The sequence below is a fragment of the Lissotriton helveticus genome, chromosome 9, assembly GCF_964261635.1.
Source record: "Lissotriton helveticus chromosome 9, aLisHel1.1, whole genome shotgun sequence".
Lineage (NCBI taxonomy): Eukaryota > Metazoa > Chordata > Amphibia > Caudata > Salamandridae > Lissotriton > Lissotriton helveticus.
Window position 1 is genome coordinate 253603558 of NC_136070.1, and position 24267 is coordinate 253627824.

The 24267-nt window shown below is 50.1% G+C and overlaps 1 protein-coding gene across 2 annotated transcripts in view; it reads left to right on the forward strand.

The window, feature by feature from the left end:
* LTBP2 (latent transforming growth factor beta binding protein 2) overlaps window positions 1-24267 on the forward strand; it is a 1439407-nt gene that overhangs the window by 834463 nt on the left and 580677 nt on the right. For both annotated transcript variants that reach the window (XM_078659886.1, XM_078659885.1), the window contains exon 9: window positions 16433-16507. In XM_078659886.1, coding sequence (XP_078516012.1) covers window positions 16433-16507 — 75 coding nt within the window. The remainder of the gene's footprint in view (window positions 1-16432; window positions 16508-24267) is intronic.

Consider the following 24267-nt stretch of genomic DNA (forward strand, 5'->3'; position numbering starts at 1 on the left):
ATGAATATCTCTCCTTTGATGACCTCTTCCTCTGAGCCTGAATGTTTGCACGGACCACTGGTCATCCCTTAGCCTGAGGATACGGTTTATTGCCCACTACTCTATGCGCTCGTCTCTCTCGGAAGAAGCTACTATTGATCACGGCCACCCCACCCCCTGAGACTCGACCAGACACACACATTCCAATGGAAATCAGCAGAACACTCAGCTGCGTGACAGCCCCTCCTCTTGCATGGAGGATAAGGGCCCGTACTGTAGCCACGTGTTGAAATACCTTCATACTATACCATGTATTGATTGTAATATAGGATGCCTGTGTGTCACGAACCTGTGTATAAAAGGCGAAACCTCAGAGAACTTGTTAGAGCACCTCCCGAAGACACTATGCGAGTGTCCCAAAGGACAGGCTCTCCTCATGAGTAATAAACCCTGTTCTTGTTTTCCTACTTCCAGTGCCCGTCTCTTTATAAAGTAAAGTAAAGTCCACATTTGTAAAGCGCACAATCACCCGTAAGGGTCTCTAGGCGCTGGGGGGCCTTCGGGAAGATTAAGCGAGCTATTGCCCAGAGTCACATGGTGCTGGGCTAACCTGCCGCCGGAGCCGGGGATCGAACCGTGGTCCCCAGATTCCAGCGTCAGTGCCCTGGCCGCGGCGCCACACCTCTTTATTTGGTAACTATTCAAGAAGGAAACGAAGAGTCGCCCTGCGCCAGCAGCCTGGGCATCCGGGGCGTTATGGGCTGACTTTTCGACAATTGGCGCCCAAAACGCGGGGCCCATCAGCGACATCAGGTCCGTTAAGAGAGGTCCAGACGATGGGGTGAACATCTAAATGATTGGAGTATACCTGCCTTGAGAGGGCCCTCGTCCGGCTGCCGATTGAATGAACTTCACCGATTCCGAACGGACCTCTCTCTCTCTCTCTCAAGTGACCTGTTGTCCTGACTGGAAGCCCACAGAAATACCGGAAGTAAAAAACATGGAGAAAGAGAACGAGTGGGCGCTGGAAAAAGGAAGGCGAAGAACTATCCACATGGTCCGGTCCGGGTAAGGTCGTGACACACGACAAATTACGAACATTGATTGATTGATTGTTTGATAATACTAGTATTTCCTATTGATTGCTTCTGGGAGATTCTCTATTTGCAAACAAACACAGAATCACCATACTCTGTTTAGTCTTTGCAGATAGTGAAGGGTAGGCAACGCAAAACTTTAACACGTCGTGCCTATTCTTTTTCCTCCCCATTGATTGATTGATTGAATCGAGCATTGAATTGTTCGAAGTTGGTTCTCTTAGGAATCTTCTCTGCCTGCAAACGGGGAAGAATAGCAACATTCTCTCTCCCTTTTGCAGAGAGTGAAGGGTAGGCAACGCAAACCTTTAACACGTCGTACCTACTTAGTTCCTCATTGATTGATTGTTTGCCCGAACATTGACTGTTTGGGAATAAGTTCTTTTTGGAGGTATTCTCTATTTTTGCAAACGAGCACGGAAGTCGCCATACTCTAGTCTTTGCAAGTAGTGAAGGGTAGGTAATGCGGACTTTTGTCCCCGTTATAATCTGTCATACCTATCTACTCCCCACTGGCTGATACACCAGTTTCACCCGGACCATTTACTAGAGGAACGTCATCTGGCCCGACCAGAGAACACCCCTAGTGAAAAGGGACACATACACTAATAACTAAGTGATCACTGTAACCTGTTAACAGAAGCTTTAGCATGAAACAACCTGGAAAGAAAGGAATAGGAAAACGAAATCAGTAGGCCACTGATGAACATGAACTATTATTTAAAAATAACGAACAAGAAACGATAACAATACGTAATAATAAAACCTATTAAATGCTCTAGAAACAATAAAACGTTAGAAATAAGAACGGTAAACTGTAGAAAATGCAAGTCAGCAGAACATCCGCCCCCACTCTGGAAACTTCCAAAGCGGGGCAGGGTTGCGGCCACGCCCAGCCAAAGGCAACCCATATAAGGCGGGTCCTGCTGCCAACAGTCGGCCAGGAAATCGTAACATAGGGTGGAGCCGGAGGAGAGACAGGGGCCAGCGGGACCCAGCCAGGGGATCGCCTTGATCACACTGGAGAGTTGTAGGGGGGGGAATGTCTCCTCGACCCTCCTCTCTCTCCCCCAGTCCGGCCACAGCGGCCCTTGAGAGTTGCAGGTAGTCCCGCCACATGCTCCCCCGGTCCGGCCACCAACGGGCTGGGGCCGACGAGATCCGGCAGCGGCCGATAAGCCAAGGAACCCGTTCATGGGGCCAGAGCAAAGGGCGTCCGGCCGACATCCACCGGAAGCCCGGCCCAAAGACGGACGGGACATTTTTTTCCTTTTCTCCTTCGTAATAGCAGCGACAACACGCCAGGCGCCAGTTCTTTCTTTTCTCCTCCGTAATAGCAGCGACCACACGCCAGGCACCACTTCTTTCTTGAAAAATGGCTTTGACAACACTGGGGGGGGATGTCTTGCACATGCCTCCGACCCCCCCCCCCCCCCCCCCCCCCCTCATCCTCATCGCCGCCGGCCATAACAAATGTCAAGCGAGGCGCCGTGGGGTGCACTGGGAGGGAGAGACGGTGCGAACAGGCCTCTCCCGCCTCCTCAGGTGGAGGCTTCCCAATTGCACCCTCAACGCTCCAGGCGCCCGGAAAAGGGTTCGTCCACTATGGCGATGCCGCGACGCCTCATCCAGCAGGTTGGAGCCCATCCGCTCGTTTGACCCCGCGATTGCTGGCGGCTGCCGAACTCCCAAGATGGCGGTCGACCCGGCAAGAGTGGGCCCAGCATGCAGGTATGGCCTGGTCACTTGTTGACTCCACCATCATAGTTCTCCACAACCTTGAAGATTCTAGAGGAGCCGCGGGAGTCCCAGACTCCCGCAAATACCCCCGATGGGGAATAACTGCCATGATTGCCCACGGAACGATGGAAATGTAGCCGCAGGACGTCGGCGCTTCCATACTGGCGCCAGCCTCAGTTTGAATGACTAGAATCTTGCCGACCACAGTTCGGATCAGTTCCGGTGAAAGCACAGTATGACCCGGTAGGAACGTTGTTGCCTCCCTCCCCTTTTTGACTGATGGTTCAAACCACTGATCCTTTCTTTTGCCCTTTAACGGAACTTTGGACTACCAAAGGAAGCTCTGGGCCCAACCACGAGTTTGCAGACATTTAGACTATGCCTGGTTCTGCCTGACTACACCCAAGATGGCGCCGAAGCAAATGAAACCCTCAACTCTTTATTGTACCCCGATTGCTCAGCCTTGGTGTCATAGAATATGTATGAAGTTTTTAAACTTTTAGATTGATATAGGATGTGTACTGATTGTGAGTTCGAAACAATGGATTGATATAGGATGTATACTGTCAGCTCGAACAATGAATTGATATGAGATGGGTACCGATTAGGTGTTCGGACAACGAAGGACCATGAATTTGCGTAAGATGGGTACCGATTGAACATTCGGACAATGAATTGTTGTTGAGTTTGGCGCATCATGATTATTGAAAGTTCGAAATTTTGATGTTTATGATATTCGCTCGCGCTAAAAGATTCAATATGATTTCATTGCGCTTTTCGCACTTTATGTAAGAAATAAACGACCACCGACTCCATTAAAGTTTTTTCTAAATAAAGTATCCTCACATCTACAGTTTCAGCCTGCTCCGTGGCTGGTCCACAGGAGAGTAGTCCTGTATTTATGCACCGACATTCTTATTAAAGAGTTTTGAGAAAGCAACTATAGTTGTCCGTGTAATTTGATAAAGTTTTTTTTTCAAAACCGTATTTATTAAAAGTCCAAGCAGATCAAGTGTACAGCACCCCAAGAGCAGGGGAACACAACAATATGCAAAGTACAGTAGAATATACGTATGGCTCAAACTTTCGATTAACCCCCACCCACCCCGGTATCCCCCCCACAATCCCAACAGTACCAACTACCCACCCCTTATCCCACCCTAACCCGATGCACGTGATCACAATTAGCTGCAGAAGACAAGAGAAAACACACTAAGTGTCTTGGAGCTATCCGGGCCCCGAGGCTTCAATCATCAGACAGACCATCATCCGGCACAATGGGAGGATCTAATATCAGGTCTCTGTAGTCCGCCCACCGCTTCCAGATCTTGTAATGTTTCCTAGGGCAGCCCCTGGCCTCAAACACCGGCTGTTCCAGCCCCATGAGGAAGTCCAAGCCCGCCTTCCAGGCGCCAAGAGGGGGGGCACGGTCACTCTTCCAGGCCCTCGCCAGGTCTCTCTTGGCCACAACAAGGCCCAACAGCAGGAGATGGCGCTTATAGACGTTACCACCCACTTGATCCAGGATATGAAGAAGACCCAACCTAGGTGTACGAGGTAGCTCCCACCCCAGCACTTCCGACAGGCAGTCCCACACCCCACCCCAGAACCGGACCAGGCCCACACATGACCACACAGTATGCACTAATGTGCCCCTCTCTGCCCCACAGCGCAGGCAATCTGGGGAAGCAATAAGGCCCGCCCTCCACAGTCTCTCCCTGGTGTAATAGGCCCGATGTAGGTATTTAAATTGTATGAATCTCAACCGTACTGCAATAGCCGCACCCCGGGGGGATTCCAGCGCCTCTCTCCAGTCATCCTCATCCAGCGGTCCAACATCCATCTCCCAAGCGGCCTTCAACGACACCAGGGATGAGGAGCAGTGAGTGACCAACGATTGGTAGATTTTCGAGACTTTTTTATCCCCTAGGTCTCCCATGAACAGCTTAGCTTCAACGGGGCTGAAGTCCGGAAGCTGGTCCAGCTCCACCAGGCTCGGCGCCAGCGCATGACGAAGCTGTAGGTACTTAAAAAACTGGGTCTTGGGCATCGCAAACTCACCGCTGAGCACTTCAAAGGATTTAAAGGTAGTCCCGGTAAGTACGTGACCAAGCGACGAGATCCCTATGGAGTCCCAGCCACCAAACCCTTGCAAAGAAGCCAGCGCCGGGAGTCGCCCGTTGTGCCACAGCGGAGTTTCGGCCGTCAGCCGTCCCCACCAACCCATTCGACGTAGTGCCTGCCTCCAAATCAGGAAGACCACTTGTGTCGCATGCGGCAGCAACTTCCGCCGCCCCGCAGAATACAAGAGGGTATGGAGCGTGGCACCTCCCATCAGAGAATGTTCCAGGGCATACGCCGGGTCGTCGCGGCCCCCGTACCACCACTCATTCAAGACCAGCAAATGAGAGGCTTGATAGTAGGACAATACGTCTGACGTCGCGAGGCCTCCACAGTACGTGGACAAAAAGCAGGTCCGCAGTGCCACCCTAGAGGCACCCCCAGCCCACAAAAACCGGCCTAATAGGGAGTTCACACGCCGGAACCACTGCGGGTCTACTCTGTACGGATGGTTCTGTAGTTGGTAGAGTAGTCTAGGGAGGGCCACCATCTTAAAAATGGCAGATCTGCCATAGATGTTCAGAGGCATGCGTGACCATGTCTTAACGTCGGATTGAACCCTGTCCCACACCGGTTGTACATTACGCTCCCAGGCAACAGCGGCAGACTCCGACAGGAAGACTCCGAGATACTTCAGGCCACCAACCGCCACCTGCAGATCCACTGCCCAAGGAGACACCTCGCGCCGGCCCCCCAACAACCAGAGGGTCGATTTGCGTGGGTTAAGGTATAGTCCCGAGACTTCCCCGAACACACGCATTATCTCCAATATACGCGGTCCTGAACGATCCAGGTCCGTCAAAAAGAAAAGAACATCATCCGCATACAGTGCGATTCTGTCCGTGAGGCTCGCACCCCACACAAAGCCACGAAGCTGTGCATCAATGCGCACCCAGGCCGCCAGCGGCTCCATGGCTAGCGCAAAGAGATACGGGGACAGGGGGCACCCCTGCCGGGTCCCCCTAGCAATCGGGAATTTCTCCGAAATGGCGCCCGAGACACGCACCGAGGCTGTGATGTCGGTGTACAGCAGTCGGACGTACGAGATAAAAACTGGGCCTAAGTTGAGGCGCGGCAACAGAGCAAAGAGGTATGTCCAACTGACAGAATCAAACGCCCTGTCGATGTCCGCCAGTAAGAGCGCCGCCCGCTCCCCAGTCGCCCCCATCGCACTAACCGCCACCTGCGCCCGTCTGATGTTGTGTCTTGTCGCCCTGCCCGGCATAAATCCCGCCTGATCCGGGTGGACCAGATCCGTCACATATGGGAGAAGGCGATTTGCCAACGCCTTAGCCAATAATTTGGCCTCAAAATTAATAAGAGAAATCGGGCGATACGACTCGTGCCTGTCAGGGGGCCTACCCGGTTTCAGGAACACCACTATTTCAGCCTGACGCCAGTCGACCGGCAAGCAACCACCCTCTCGCGCCGCCTCCAAAGCCTTCCGATAGTGCGGTCCCAGCTGCAAATGAAATGTCTTGTAAAATTCGCTAGGGAAGCCACTCGGTCCCGGCGCCTTGCCTGTGTTAAGCTGTCCCAGCGCATCGCCCAGTTCCTCCGCCGACAGGGGAAGGTCAAGGGCTGTCCTGGCCTCATCCGATAATGCCCGGGGGGGTAGGTCAGCTATGAATTTGTCGATCGCCTCCGGTGGGAGACACTCACGCGAAGCGTATTGTACCCTATAATAGTCGGCAAAACTCGCCGCAAGCGCAGCAGGGTCCGTCATAGCAATCCCCTCCCTATCCGTAAGGCCCGGCAGAGAGATCGGCTGTAGAGTTCGCTGACACAGGCGGTGAAGCATAGAGCACGATTTGTCACCCCACTGATACACCCTACTGCGCGTGGCCAGCCAGGCCTGACGAGCCTCGTCCAGCAGGATCGAAGCATAGGAACGCTGCGCCTGGAGAAGTAGCCGAAGCGCCACGTCCCCTGCATTGTCACCACACTGCCCCTCCAAAGTTCTCACCGCAGCCGCAGCCGCCACAGTGGCCTCTTGACGCCCCCGACGGGCGGCAGCACACCAGGCGATGTCTACGCCCCGTAGCGTGGGTTTCATGGCCTCCCAGACCGTCACACTGTCCATGCCGTCGGTCAAATTCTCCCGCCAATATCGGGCTATCGCACCGCGCAAGTGGGTCGTATATTCCGCCCGTTGGAGATGCCACGAAGACATCCGCCAACGGAACGGCTGACGGGGTTTACATAGTGCAATCCGCACTGCGACCGGGGAATGATCCGACAATCCACGGGGCTGGATCACGGCCTGCTGCACCCTATCGAGGAAGGCCCCGGATACAAACACACAGTCTAAACGGGAAAAGGAGCCATGCACCGCCGACACAAACGTGTACTCACGCGCCCTGGCATGCAGATGTCGCCATGCATCCACCCAACCGAGCCCATCACTCATAGCTCTCAGACGAGTAGGGGCAGGCGCCCCCGCGGCCACTTGCAGTCTCTGCCTGTCTAGATTCACATCCATCACATCATTCCAGTCACCCCCTATGACAGCCAGGCAGTCCGGAATATCGGCCCACAATTCAAACAGGCGCTCCGCTAGAGACCACTGCAGGGGAGGGGGAGCATACACACTGCCGAACACCACAGGTTCCACACCAATCATGCCCTTGACAAACACAAACCGGCCCTGGGGATCAAGCCAATGGCGCTCGTGAACATAAGATAAGCGTCGATGAATGAGGACAGCCGCCCCTCTCGACCCCCTGGTAAAACCTGCATGGAACACCTGGGTATAACCAAAACGTTGTAGACTCAGCACCTTCGTTCCTAACATATGTGTTTCTTGCAGTAACATGACATCTGCCGAGTCCCTCTTACCCCAGCGCAGCACCGCCCCCCTTTTAATCTTGTCCAGCATGCCCCTGACATTCCAGCTAAGAATCCTCATGGAGCCACTAACAGGCACCGCCCCTGGAGAATCACCCATAGTCTCGGTGGGAGAGCATCTGGAAATCCCCGGACCCAGCCCAAGCACCCAGTAATACAAAAACCACAGCAGCAAAAATCACGTGCACCCCCATCCAACCACCCTGCACCCCCCCCCACCCGAACACCCACCCAACAACCTCAACTATCAAACCCCCGCCTATCCCCCCTCCCCCACCCCTATACCTCATGAAACAGTGAAGTACCTGTCGCGGCATAAAGAGCCCCGGGCCCAAAACAGAGCGCCCAAGGTCCCCCAGGCCAATGGATCCCCCCACACTCCCCAACTAACAGTACCTCCCCTTTGGGCCCCCCTCGAACATGGGAGGAATGGGCCGCCCATAGGTCAGCACCCCGAACCCCATTACTCACATGTGGCCCACCGCTTAAGCGCAGCGGGACAGAGCTACTATAAACATCACGCCCATCCCCTGTGGGACCAGTCACGACCCAGACCACCCCACACCTCAGACCAGCCCATCAATCAATAGTGTCACCCCTATGGCCACCAGCCCAGGCCAGAAACGAAGGACATGCAGGAGATAGGAGAGGGCCCTACGCCCCTCAGGTCCCAGTCCCAGACTGAGCAGTATCTGACTGTGCACCATCCAGTAGGTCACCCCCGGATCGGGAGCGTCGTCGCGATCTGGACTTCCGGCGTCTTTTGCTCCCGTTGGAAGAGTCGCCCCTCTCCGGCGATGACCCACGCGACGCTCCGGAGTTCAGGCCCGGCTGGGCATTCGGACGGATCCTGACAGTCTCATCTGTCCATTGAAAAACCGCCTCCGGTGTGTCAAAGAAGTGAGTCTTGGAATGAAACACAACACGCAGACGTGCAGGGTACAACAGCGAATACTGAATTTTCAGGCCTCGTAACTTGGCTTTCGCATCCTGGAAGGATCGGCGCTGCTGCTGCACCAGCCTGGTATAGTCCGGAAAGATCATTATCCTGTGACCCTCAAACGACAAGTCCTCCTTCGCCCTTGCTTCCCTAAGGATCACATCCCGGTCATGAAAATTGAGGATCTTAGCGATGACCGGACGCGGTCGCTCCCCCGCCGGTGGTTTCTGCGCCAAGGCTCTATGGGCACGCTCCACCACAAAGCAGCGCGATAAAGCGTCCGGGGGAAGCCAGCTCTCCAACCAGTGCGCCAAGAATGAATCCATGGACCCCTTCTCACAATCCTCCGGAAAGCCCACAAAGCGCAGATTGTTCCTTCGCGCCCTCCCCTCCGCATCCTCGACACGGAGCGCCAGCCCTTTTTGGATCCGGGCCATGTCCTCCACCTTCTTTTTCAGGGCCACCACATCGTCCTCCACTCCAGTAATCCGAGTCTCGGTTTCGGTGATGCGGGCCACAGCATTGCGGAGATCTTGACGCAGCAGCATGACATCGGCGCCAACGGCCCCAATCTTGGCATCAAGCATGTCTCTGGACTGCGTAATGGCGGCCATCAGGGCCGCATTATCAGGGCCCGTGTGCTGGCCACCACCGGAGGCCCCGGATCCTCCACTGGGCCCCGTGAATTTATCAATTGTCCCTTGCTTGGCGGACCCAGAGCCGCCCCCTCCTCTCGTCATGGTTAGCGGCAAGGAAAATGGCCACACTGCCCCAGTGGGGGGCCCCTCGTCGACAGCAATGCACCAGGTACGGCCACTCAGGGGGGCCAGGGAGACTCCGTCGGGGTTCAAATGCCGTCTCCAATGAGCACCCCCAGCACACCAACACCGCAGCCCAGCTCCAGGCAGCAAGCCCCAGCGGGAACGCCTGGCAGGATAGTCACGGCACTAGGGAAGGGCTTCCAGGATCGCAGACTGGACCCCACCCCGGACCTATGAGCCGGGACGCGCAGAGGAAAGTTCCAGGAATCGGGGACGTCCAGCCCCGTCGACCGCCCGGCCACTCCACACCCCACCCGAGTCACAAAGCAGCGGCCAATGCAGAGGAGGGGGGGGGGGGGGGGGCACTCACAGTTCGTCTCGGGCTATCCGCAGGAGACCTCCACGCACCATCCGGGCAGCAGGCTTGTCCCTCCAGGTACCACCAGCTCTGGCCAGCCAAGACCGACGTGGCGTGCAAATCGCTAGGACTCTATCTGTTCTGAGCCCAACTCACGGTCCAGGAGCCAGAGAAAGCACCATCCGGCTAGGGTCCACCAAACTCGAGGCCCCGGCGTCTCCAGAGCCAGGCAGGCAGCAAGGACACTCCAGCGCCCCAGTATCCGAGGCAGGATCCAGCGGGGACTCCCTCCGTCGTCCCACCGGCCCCAACCAATCCTGGGAACAGGCCCGGGGAGTAGCGCCTCAGAGCGCACGTCACGAGGAGATTGCAAGGCCACCGGTCAGTAGGGGGCGATCCGCGACCCAGTCCCTCAGGGTCCCCCCGGACGATGACAGCGGCCACCGCGCACTACAGGTGCCGCACTGACCACAGGAGCCAGCTTCCGCGACCCCCGGTCGCACAGACACGGACCGGCCCGGGGTCGCAAAACTCGAGGCCCCGGTCTCCCGGGGTCCACACAGGCCGCGGCGTCCCCACACCGCCCCGGGGACACCCCAGGGGCAGCCCCCGATGATGCAGGCACTCTCAGCGGTCCCCGCGGGTTCCGGTGCCGATGCTGCTGGGTGAGGGTTCTCCCGACCGGCTCAACCGCCGGCCGACGGTCTCGGGTCGCGAAAATCGAGGCCCCGGCTCTACTCGTGGGCAGTAGGCCGCACCTCGTCGCCAGCAAGTGTGGGTCGCCGGAGCAGCTGAGGAAGCAGGGCGGCACACCGGACAGCTCTCGGTGCCACCCGGAACACTGCCAGCACAGGTAGGGTAGTTTGCGGGGCTCGGGGGCCAGGATAATATCCGGATAATGTGTGGGCCGGCGGGAGCTCCTCTAAGCTGCGACCGCCATCGACGCCCTCCAAGCCACGCCCCCCCAATTTGATAAAGTTTTGAATGAATGATCCCTATTTTTTCCGATATAACTAGAATGAAGACGGAATGACTAAGCTCGATTAGATAAAAGATTGAAAAGTATAGTACGTAGAAATATTGCAAATAGGAAGGGTCAAATTTTAGTTGTGTATTTCTTCCTTTTTATACAGCCATAGGCAACAGCTAAAGATCCTGGTATTTCGCCTATACTTTATATGCTACCTGTATAAGAAAAGTCACGCTAAGGGTCCACCTGGGCTTAAACGCCCCAGTTGGCAGTAACTGCATCCTGTGGAAATAGACCGAGTACGCAGTAAGTAAAAGCCTTTCTGGGTTTATGCGCGCTAGTGTGTCTATCAATATAGCCTATTGCTCTCCCCTCCCTTCTTTTCCCTCCTCTCTGCAGGTCATCTCGGAAGGCCGACTAATGTACGAAGATGGTGATCCAGCGGACGACGAGACAGGAAAAAGGGTCTAATTATAGTATCTAACCGCGGCAAACCCCGAATAAAGCAAAAAGGAATAATGTACACACTTGATCAAGCATTCTTACGTTTAACTAAGTAGGAAAAGGTCTAGGGTATTTCGAGGTAAGGGTTACACAAGTATCCTCCGCCGAGAGGACTAGGGATATTACCAATATTTGAAAACCTACTACCTCCTTTTTTCGCATCCTCATAGACATATAACTGAAAGCTGCCCCATTGCTCTCCAATTGACACCAACGGTTGTCTCAGCCTGGAAACGCACTTGCTAAAATGACTCGAATAAACCTCCGTGAGCATTAGCCCGACCAGGTTAGTTTATGGCCAGTTGCCAAAGACGTAAGTGTGTACAATGAAAATCATCAGTAAAAGGCAGCCAACGGATAAAGGATAAGAAACAGGTAAAAAGAGCTCAGGACAATAAGTATGCGCAGCATGCAGAAAAAGATAATTGTGGCCAATAACTGTTTTATGTTTTGTCTTGGATCTTTGTATGTAATATTTGTACTGTCTTCCCCGTCCGAGTTTGTGTGTACATGATGTATGGATCTACGTCGTCTCTCCGCGTGTGTTTACGCATTATTTAACCCCTGCTGTTCTATGTTGTGTGCGCACTGAATGAACCATTATTGTACACGTCTCTCTCTCTCTCCGCGACATACGTACACCAAATGGTTCGTTTAGAAGTGCGACTCTCTCTCTCTCTCTCTCTCACTCACTCTCTCTCTCTCTCCCTCTCTCTCTCTCTCTCTCCAAACCCCCCCCCCTGTTTTCCTCTTCTTGTATAGTGACGTTGTGCCCCTCCGGCGCAAAACATAATTGGATTTCCTCGAACGCAAAGGTGTTCAACAAAATTGACCAAACCCAAAACGATTGTGACTCGCCATATTACTACCTCCCCTTTCTGCAAACGATAGAACCCAAGTTGGTAATAAAGGAAAGGACAGGTAAGACGACGGATGTCCCCTAATCTGGCCTGTTATAAAGGGAACTCTAACGTCAATGGTCTTCTGTTTTAGAAATGCGATCCCCAATGCCACGATTGCCCCACCCCCTCGCACCTAAGTGCGGGCGTCCAGAGTACCCCACTTCTCCCAATCGACCCCAGCTCCCTGTCCAAATCACCCACGCGAACCCGATCAACCCCAGACCCATGCAGCTACCCACGAAATGTAATTTGAGGACCTCGATTAACGGTCATCCCCCAGGAAAGCCATGTTTTACATCCACCACTCCCCCTTCTTCATGATGATAATACCCCTGCTTGCAAGAATTAGCCGACCCCGAAGGAAGATGTAGTATTGTCGATACTTGGGTTAAAGGGAAGAACGAGTCTCTACATAAGGACTCGATTTTTTTTGTAATATAATACATTGTGTACAAAAGCCAAATTTCTCTTATCTTATGTCGCGAATGAATACCAAGCCAGCCTATAAATCCAATATGCAATGCCCTTCTCCAGACTCCCTAAGTGACGACCTCTGACTGTGACCGATGAACTTATCCCCCACCTACTCAGGAATGGGGAAAGAATTGAGATGTATATCTGTTCTCTCGACCAGTTTTCTAAAAACTTGTTTTTCACCCATTCAAAGATACAATCACCGGAGGAGAGGAGCTGGACGTGACGCACAGCCTGGCCACAGATCATGGAGCACGTGTGACGACCAAAGGTAGAGCCGCAGAGCAACGTGACGTGGGACGAGGCATAACTTTCAAACTCAGCAGATGGAGGAATGAAGGGCTGCCTTGAAGCCCTCGACTCGCTGACCCTCTTGTGCCTGAAGTCCCCGTTCCCTTTTTAGTCCGATTGTTGGGCTTGCCTGCTCATCATCCTTTGCTCCCTTGGTCCCTTGGTGTGTTCAAAGATCTGGCCCCACTCCGCCCTCTCTTCCCTCGATTATTCAACAACCTCTTTCATATAAACTTTGACTATGGACTGGGATTTTGCCACGAAAGACAAGAAAGACACGCAGGTGCCCAGCATAAGGCACCCCTAAGAAAAATGAGTTAGGAAACAGGACTGTGATCTAACAGCAAAGGACTGATCGCACCCTGCAACATGTAAGGACGATTCCGAGCTGGACTTATAGCTCCACCGCCGGTGCTCAGCAGCGCCAACAAAAGAAGACGGACTCTGTTAAAAGACATTGCGACAAAGACCCTCCCCCTTTCCAGAACTTTCTATTCGCCCCTTGACTAAATTACTTGTATCGAATTGAATACCTCCCTCAACCATTTTGTATTGCCTTTTAAGAAATGTTTCATCGGTCACTCATGTGGTTAGGTTTTCCGACAATTCCCTATAATACTGACAAGCCGGAAGGTATCTGAATGTTCTTTCTGTACGTGATGCCACTGGAGAGAAAAATGTGACCTTGATTTGTATGTATCGGAACATTTTTCCTTGATTCTACACCGACTAAATATTATGCCGATTTCTAGGCTTGTATAAAGGAGCCCAACAGACGTAGATTGACACGCATTGTATTCTGCCTATCACATCGACTGTGTAGAAATTGAACGTGCTTATGTAAAAAGTGGGGACTGTTAAAAATAGCAATATGTATGTACATAAGCGGCGTTCATTTGTGTTCTCAGTGCCCCTTGATGTAAACAGAACGAATATCGCTAAAACTCTGACTATGTTGTCTCCCTAGCATAGACCCATGCACACACATACGCGACAGCCATTTTAGGTACCATGGTCTCCCTGTTCACGATCGCTCATCAGCGCCCTTCCCTGACCCTGCGAGCACCCCCGTGTACCCTGACTGCCCCCGCTCTCTCATGACCAAGTCATGAGCCCTCCCCTCCCGCATGACTCTGTCCCTAAAGAATCGCACCCCGCGCCTGACCAACACCTCCTTCCCGCCCTTGAATACCCCTCTTGTGATCAACCCTTCCACAGCATTCGACTGTCCACACTGACCCTCCCTTTCATGAATATCTCTCCTTTGATGACCTCTTCCTCTGAGCCTGAATGTTTGCACGGACCACTGGTCATCCCTTAGCCTGAGGATACGGTTTATTGCCCACTACTCTATGCGCTCGTCTCTCTCGGAAGAAGCTACTATTGATCACGGCCACCCCACCCCCTGAGACTCGACCAGACACACACATTCCAATGGAAATCAGCAGAACACCCAGCTGCGTGACAGCCCCTCCTCTTGCATGGAGGATAAGGGCCCGTACTGTAGCCACGTGTTGAAATACCTTCATACTATACCATGTATTGATTGTAATATAGGATGCCTGTGTGTCACGAACCTGTGTATAAAAGGCGAAACCTCAGAGAACTTGTTAGAGCACCTCCCGAAGACACTATGCGAGTGTCCCAAAGGACAGGCTCTCCTCATGAGTAATAAACCCTGTTCTTGTTTTCCTACTTCCAGTGCCCGTCTCTTTATTTGGTAACTATTCAAGAAGGAAACGAAGAGTCGCCCTGCGCCAGCAGCCTGGCATCCGGGGCGTTATGGGCTGACTTTTCGACACCAGTCCAAATCCCCTTTGGGCCCCTTGTTGTTTGGAGTGCCTTTCTCCATCTGCCAAACCGTAAATCAGACCCTTAGCTTTCTATACCCTTCGGGGTCTTGTGAAGAGACTATCTGGCTACTGTCCTGGCCCCTTCCTTTCCAGCAAATAGAAAAAAATCAAGTGCCAAATCTAGGCTACTGTTTCCTTCAGAGGTACAGCAGGAAACTCCAGAGTTCCTTCTTGCTTTAAGACTTTATCAAAGAATTCGTAATGCAAAGTCTTGCTGTGTGATTCGACTGGACAGACTATAAGTAAAGAATGCTGCAAAAATGTCCGTAAAAACACACCTCTTTTTCCAGCACGCTGATGTAATACAAGTATTGTGGTATTTGGTTTTGGGCTGGCCAATTGTCAAAGTGGACAGCGTAGAAGCAGGAATGCTAAATTCTTTTGAAATGTAAAAGTTTCTTCTTGTAACCACGTGTTTCTCTGCAAGAACTGCATTCCAGATGTCTTTGTGAATGAAATTAGCAATGCCCTGTTTCTTTAAAGACGAGAAGACATAGTGAGGCGTCGTCAGTGAATAGAAGTTACCCACAGTGACCATTAACACCTTGCATTCCGAGTGTTTTTCCTCAACAACCGCATGCCCTGTCCTTCTGCGAAGGGAATCATATCTGCTGCCACTAATAGCAGCCTCTCTTCCTGGTTCTTCATTATGTGCCAGATGATATTACCAGTAGCCCAAACATGTAATTCATCTACTGGAAAAAATATGATATATAAAATTGTTCATATCCCAAAAATGAAATCTCCTATCTCAAACCCACGTTAAGCTTCAGGACAAACGTGACTTAAGATCAGAATACACTCTACTATACTACTTGTTGCCGTGAAAGAATTATAGTTGGGGGTTTGTTTAATACATCGTGATATGAAACTATGCTTACATAAGCTAATAGTTTGCTCTGTGATCTGTTAAACGTGAAAGACGTTTATTGGGCTGAATATTAAAACATGCGTTTCTCCTCAAGTCCGAATGGATATTAAATACTATACACCTTCCAGTGGTCAGACCTCCTATCACAGCAAGCCTACCACAACGGTACCAGAACTGAAAGTGAAAGGGGTGCCGTTTTTTTCAGAAAATTAAATGGCTCAGCCAGTCTCATACGCCTCAGTCCACAGCAGAGGTCCAAAAAGCACATTCAAATCAAACTTTTTACAGTGGCAGATGGTGCCTGCATTTCCGTGGCATGTCATGAGTAATGGTGTGAGGTACTGAGTAAAGTTTGAATTGTACAGTGATATTTTAATTTTAGGGCTACTTTGTTTTAATTATCAGATTACTCAAAATAGGGATAATTATAAGATGTTACAATGCAGGTTGCATCGGAAAGAATTGCAGCTCTTTAAAATCGCTAGTGCTTCTGAATTCCGTTCGAAAATTCTGCCCAAAAGGAACTTTGCTTGTGGGTGAGCTGTTCTTCCCGGTCATAACCTAGAGGCCCTCTGGTGTGGGAAAGATGACCTCATAGATTGTGCATACAAGATACTTAGTGCTAGGCTCATACCGGCTTCCGGCCCTATAGCCTTTCGGACATAGAACTTGTTTAATGCTCTCTTCCATTTTAGTAATTCATGGCTGTCATTTTTATTCCCAGCTCATCCAGTGATTGATAACGGCCGACTGGAATGTCCTGGGGGATACAAGAGGCTGAATCAGACACACTGTCAAGGTAAGGGTTATTTTCTTTGATCTGTGAAACACATAAAACCGTCAAGAGAGCGTAGAGTACCCCAGATTCACACACGGAAATGTTTGACTGAATGTTTAAATAAAATCGGGTTTCTACCTTGTTTTGGATTAACAAGTGGTCTGAATGGTTACAATTACTCCTGCAGCCCAAACACGATGAGTCCTAATTTCTCTCTTATTGATCACATTTTCCATGTATTGTCATGCACAATTAATCCTTACTCCTGCAGTTCAAACATGATGAGTCCCGATTGCTTTCTTATTGATCAAATCTTCCATGCATTGCCATGCACATGTTTTAGAGCACCTGTCCTTGAACACTGCACTACCACCTATCAGAGCACCTCTCTATGTGAATCTAATAATTCGAAAATGCACTTCCACATAAAATCTCTGCTCAGTGTGGACTTGTTACCTCTAAAGCATTCAACTATTAATTTCCTGAAGCCTTGGTTGCACACACCGTTCAGGTGCTGGATCTCCTGAAGCCGTGTTCACACGCACGGACACACCATTCAGGTAGGTGGTGGTTGTAAATGTGTGAAAATGGTATCAAAATGGTCGCTACAGCCAGGCCAGGGGCCCATCTCCCAGGTTCCCACGGAATACAGACCTGTTCCTCTTTGACAACAGGTTCCTCTAGTGTTGAAAGTTTAACTCTTACGTCTTTAGAGCCGGCGGTCATTCAGAAGTGGGTGGACATTTCTTTACAATCTGACGAATTACAAAACACAAAAGCCTGCAGAGTTCCGGGGCTACACGAAGACCGAAACATGTTTTTCTTCTGAGGTATATTGTGAAGCAGCACATCACGCGTGGACTTGGGAAGCTTGACAGGGCTGATAGTACATACACACCATGGCCCAAATGTTTCAGCCTGTTCCATTTGAAACGTTATCTATCTGAATCACGGGCTGAGGGCGACACCGGGATCGTGATGTATGGTACACTGCTGACATCAAGCGGCCAATCGCGGTACAATTTATAATACCATGTGAGACAGTCACAGAACAAACAAGCCTTGGATGGGCCAACGTATTTTTGTTGTTTTTATACACGAAAGTGAATCCAAAATTAAAAATACTAAATGTTCGATGTTTCTCCGTTTTGTAGATTTTTTTCTCCAGCTACTGAAGCTGCAGAATACACAAATAGCGATGAAGTCACGGCGATTTGCGGAGTTATTAAAATGGCCTTGAGACAAAAGCAGTTCCCTTTAGCCACTCCTGCGTCAATATGTTGTTTTGTTTGATGACGTCTGCTTGGATTGTATGGCATAATGTGACATAATTTACTAGATGGCACCTTTAAATGAATTTGAGTTCCAAATCGCTGATTAATGAAGATTTTTATTTACTGGTCAGTAATAAAACGTGTAAATGTATTTATTACCAGTGACTAAGATGAAGTCAAGCATTTCACCCCTCACCCGCGTTGTGTACTTACTTAATGTAGCAGCCAAAATTATGTGAAGGAGACAAAAGACTGGTATGCAGGATTACAAAAGAAAACAAATGGCACCATGTGGAATCAACCAGAGGTCCAGTCCAGGTCAGGGAGAGGTGCACATTCTTACCTGGGTCACCTTTACGTGAGCTTCTGGAGCAGGGAGTCAAAAGTCAAGCAAGTTTGATCAATGTGATATGTTAATCTGAGCCATGCAGAGTCCTAGAGCAAGCCATTTTTATGAGGTAACAGTGAAAGCAAGCAGGGGTAATAGGGAGTTTTACTGTAGCAAAGAAAACATACATCTAATAAGGTTTAGAAAGTGAGAAACCTCCCTTACCCAAGAAGCAAGATGTGTTTTGTGGTTGGGGCCCTCAGCACAGGAGTGTTTTGGCTGGTATGTCACAGAAGTGCAAAGAAGAGCTTACAAGTAGGCTGCTTACTTGTGCGTTCAAACGCATGCTATCTCAAATGGAAACCACCATTCACTTGCATACACAGTGAAGAATTTTCGTGACACATATATGCAACCCACAAATGTCCCATATATGAAAATAGCTAAGGGATCAAAGGTATTGGGACTAGACAGACCTTTACAGGACTGACCTCTCCTCAATGGTACAGGTAAAAAGGCTCATGCCGCTGTACACCAATCATGCCACCACCGACACAATTCACCTCAGTGGCAGGGATGAGAGGAAAGTGCTCAATTTCACTCAGGCTGGGGCCTCAATTTGAGTGACCCCCTTTCAGCCCCTGTGAGCAGAGTTAATAGTGAACAGCGGAAAAATGTGGGCTACCTCAAGTGGAATCACAGATTGTTGAATTTACTGAAGGAAAATATAGTATAGGCCAGAAAGAATATACAAGACAGGACATCACAGCTATTCACAGCAATGTGGAGTATCCTTGTCCTAAAAAGCACGCTAAAAACATACCAATTAGTGTAGTTTCAGATCAGCCCCTTGAACAAGATTAGACTGCTTGTCGCCTCACACATCTACTCAACCATGCAAGCCTTTGGTTTGATGATGGAAACACTTTGCTGACTTGGGTCTCTGATGTCAACCACATGCCTCTCAAACCACCGTCTCTGGTGCTGCATGCCTGGTTGCTTGCCAATGTAAATAATCACATTATACAACCCTCAAAAATCTTGAATGGCTCCCTTTGGAAATATGCATCAAATTCGAATTCTCATGCATAATCTAAAAAAAAGTATTACACACCTAACTACCTGATGATTTAACAAAATATATGACTCTGACACTAAATGCAGCATGAACCAAGTAATTCTTGAAATTCAAAAATACAGAAAGGCTACCTTCCTTCATACCTCCTGAGTGGAATGAAGACCCAGCACCTCAGACTTCCCTTCTCTCTCTTTGTGTTCAGAAGGAAATTAAATACCCCCTCTTCTCCATCTACCTTCTCTTGATCCCTACTCTTGTGCAAACCTCCTTTCATCATACATCTACCCGGCCTCTCTCCCTGGTTCTACGTTAATACCTAAGTTACCAGGGTCAATATCTCCTGTATAAGTTTCAAAACCTGTGCTAAATGTATATCACTGTTTTAATATACATATATTGTCAGAAAGCATACATTCACGCTGAGATGAAGAGTTTATAGTCTTTAATATGGCAGCACAGCACAATGTCCTTACTTAGCCAACCAACAGGTGAAAATAATGTACCAGTATTCTACATTTCAAATGAATATAAACCGTTTCACTGAAATGCAGGACAAACATAAACAAGTATAAATGTAAATATATACATAAAGATATAGGGCCACATGTGCGTAGGTTTTCATTTTGCGAGTTCCTAATAGAAGATTTTGCAATTTGCTGTAAGGAAATAGAAAAGACCTATGTACAAACGTGTCCATGACACATTTAGCGATTCTCAATAGGGTCACAGTTGACCTACTGCATTAATATTCATGAGGTAGTTTACAATTTGCTAGCCAGTGGGAATCGCTAAAAACACAGGGATGGTGGCTTGCTGGGGATAGCACACCACCTTGTCTGTGTTTGCTTTTAAACAAAGCAACTTTTTTTTATGCAGGCTGTTTTCCTTAAAGGAAAACCGGTTACGTTTCAAAAACAAAAATTAAGCTTTTCAGTTTCATTTTTTAAGAGTAGGCAGTGGTCCCTGGCACCACTACCTGCTCTTCAAAAAGATTTTCACATGCATTCACAAAGGGGAAGGAGTCCATTTCTTCCACTCCTTGCCTATAGCAGGACACCAAGCAAAAGAACCAATGTGTGTATCACTACTATATCTATAACACACATCAACCCCTCACCTTTCTTGGTAGTGCCTGAACCATTGTGACCAGACCTGCTCACACTAGGCACATCCGATCAGCTCACCTCTGATAGGTTTACACTACACACCTCCTTATCACCACTCATATTCGCACACCTATTCCTGACAGACTTCCATTTCTCTACGGTTCTAACGTCTTTACTGTAGTAATGGCATCCTGTAATTTAGGATCCCCCTCATTGCCCATAACTGTTCCAGGATCTTCTTACTGTTTAACCGAACAATTATCTGACCTCTGATCATTTCATCATTCATGGGACCGAAATTGCATAAATCTCTTAAAGCAGTCAGAAATACATCAAAAGATTCACCATCATTCTGTGCTCTAGTATAAATCTTGAATGTGTTCTATACAATAATAGCGGCAGGTTTAAAATGATACTCCATCCATACCATCGCTTCTTCATGCTTTTCAATGTCTCCTTGACCACCCAAAGGCACAAGTTGTGGAAGTGTCTTAAAACCCACTTGACCCTGTGAACCCAAGCAATGTAACAAAATCTTTTTCTTCTCCGCTCCCATTTTTTCATCATTAATGGACTTCATATATGTAATAAACTCATAAACTCTTCCTTCCATCTCATCCAAAGAATAGGACATTCCCTTTGCTCTGTAGAAACTTTACTGGAGGATCAAACTGCACTGTAAATCTGAATTGTACAAAATAATAAGTAATAGTAAATACTAAACTCTTTTCAAGCTGGAAGAACAATGTAAATAATGCCAACACTGATATAAGACCTTTTAGAAGAAACTAGGAATCAGCCTCAGAAGATGCCTATGACATTATTCGTAAAATTGCCGAATGGGAGTAAACAGCACAATCGCCAATCAGCATTCACATTGTTTCCTTGAGTACATAGTAACCAATGGAAGAGTTCCATACAAGCGCCAATCAGCATCCACGTAGATAACCAAGTATCTTAGGGCCTGATTACTGTGTTGATCCGACCGACAGGTCGTCGGTGGCGGTCCGACTGACGACAGCCCTTCTGTCCAACTGCCAGATTACAATCTGGGCAGTCGGACACTAACTGGTCGAGGGAAGACCGCTGCCTCTGACAGGATCACTGATCCTGTTGGGCGGCGGTCAGAATCGCAATCCCGAGTGGAGGTGGTGCCGACGCAGGCACCGCCATCTGGATTTCGATATCCCTTTCCGATAGCCTTTTCATGTCGGAAAGACCGCCATGAAAAGGCTGTGGGAATTGGATTTTGGGGGCCCCAAACAGGGCCCACTTCCATTTAAGGGCCACTGTAAAGTGGTCCAACGGGAATATTTAGTGCCCACACACATCTCCATGCAAAGTGTGCCAGGCACCACATGGAGTCTGGCACACGGTGCATGGAGGTGCAAGAAGTGCTCCTTTACAGGGCGACTTGTGCTGTGGCTCTTTTCCCGGGCCACAGCACAAGCCGCCGTGTAAAGGAGTACTTTACGACCTCCAGCAGTACTTTATGACCTCCAGCCCAGCGGTCACATTGTAATGCGCTGGTCAGACCGCCGACTGCTTGTCGGGTGGTCTCCTGACCACCTCAACAGCAGTCAGTGGTGCGACCGACTGCCATCATAATAAGGCTCTTACAGCTAGATTCATGAAGCCAAATTGCGATCGCAATAGCTGCGAATTAGCAATTGTGATCGCAATTTCAAAGAAAAGGATTCATGATAGTTAAAAAACCAAAATATCGAATTCGCAAAATAAATTTTGCGATTCCGCAAATAAAATCGCAGAATCCTGGAACAAGCCTATTTGCAAATCTGAAATAGCGAGAAACCATGGATTCTGCGAAATCATTTGCGAACTCGCAAAATAATCGCAATCGGCATTCATGAAAAATCGCTAACTGTGAAAAACCCGAAAATCGCTATTTGCGACGCGCAATTTAAGGAGAACCCAAACCAGGTGGTAACCAGTAAGGGGAAAAAAAACAAAAACGTTAGCAAACTACCAACAGGTGCAGGCCTGACCAAGCACACTTAAGGACATGCAGCTGGAGCCTGAGGACTCTCACAATGCCAGGACTCTACATGGTGGTCAGGCGGCGTAGGCTACAGCGAGCAGCGCGGAACAGACGTAGGATCCAGGAGCGGATATTCCGTGTGCGGGTCACTCTTCTGGGCCAAACCAGGGAGCAAATTTACGCAAAGTACCGCCTAAATGGGGCAATGATCATCAAGCTGATCCGGGACCTAGATCCCCTGATGCAGCACCCAACAAGGAGGACCAATGCCGTTCCCACCCATGTGCAGGTATTGTGCAGCCTGCACCTACTGGCCTCCGGAAGCTTCCAGGGGATAGTCGCAGTCGCAGGGGGGATTTCCCAGCCCACCATGTCCCGCTGCCTAAGGAGTTTCCTGGAGGCCATGCTGACCCGGCTACACCACTACATCTCATTCCCCACCAGCCAACAGGACTTGAATGACATCAAGCTGCAATTTTACAATGTAGCACAATTTCCACATATAATAGGATGCATTGATTGTACCCACATCCACATCTGCCCACCAGCACAAACGGAATACATGTATCGCAACCGCAAGCCCTACCACTCCCTCAATATCCAGATGGTGTGCAATGCAAAGACAATCATCATGGACATAGTGGCACAGTACCCGGGGAGCACACATGACTCCTTCATATTCCGGCACAGTGGCATTCACACACGACTGGCCAGGGGAGACTTTGGTGAAGGACACCTACTGGGTAAGTACACATGCCCCACAATATTACACTGTGATAATGTAGCTGCGCAGCACAGGCACTCACCCTCTGCTCCTATCATTCAGGTGACAGCGGCTACGCTCTCCGTGAGTACCTCCTCACACCATACCTCAACCCTGCAACACCACAGCAACGGCGTTACAATGCAGCACACATACGCACAAGAAATTGCATTGAGAGGACATTTGGCCTTTTGAAGAGCAGATTCTGCATACTGCACAAGACTGGTGGGGCCATCAAATACGAGCCAGAGGTCTGCTGCTGCATCGTGGCCGTGTGTGCAATCCTCCACAACATTTCTACCAAGCGCAGGATACCTGTAGACATCTCTGGCAGTGAGTCGGAAGGGGACAACCGACCACCTGCACATGTGCGTCACGCACGCGGTGAGAATCCAGCAGAAGGACACAGGCGCCGCAACCAAATCTGAATGAACTATTTCTAGTGCACCCACTCCCCCTACCCATTACTTAACTCATGCATGACAACATTAATAATGACATGAGTCTGATTAAGTTAGTCAGAATATTTGTAATTGTTACAGCACAATAAACTGGGCATTCTGCTAACTGGTACATGAATGACATATTGCGTCATATGTCTGTTCTTCAGGAGGGCATGCTTGTAGCAGCAGCATGGCCCCTCATGTAAATGTACTATTGTTCAATGCCGCCTCCGGGCAGATGCTCCCAACCTCCTTTCTCCATCCTCCTCCTGATTAGGCCGTGAGGCAGCAGAGGGCCTGCTGCTGCGGCGGGGTGCAACCACCGGTGGAATGGACTGGCTGCTATGGCTGGATGTAGCCTCACTAGTGTCGTCAGCCCCCCTCCCCCGCCGGGCCATGGTCGGTAGCCTGCATGCCCTGCACTGCTTTTGACACATGCTCCAGAGCTCTCGCGACGTCCTGGCAGCACTGGACCATTTGGACCTGCATGGCCAAGGAGCGTCGCGAGAGCTGTCAGGTCGCGTTCCCAATAATATAGTTGGACCGCGTGTCAGCAGTTGGCGGTGTCTGCGGTGGTTGAGATCCCGCTGGCTGTTCATGGCCTGTGTGTTGGCCTCCATGGCAGCTGTCATCCTCTCCATGCGGTCTGACATTTGTGCTACATTGCGGGCGGTCTTGGTCAGTTGGAGGTGGATAGCCGCAAGATGACGGGCCTGGGTCTGATGCACATGTAGCATACGGCGCCAATGGAGAGCCCACCTGGTCGCACGTTTTGGCCCCTGCCAGTGCG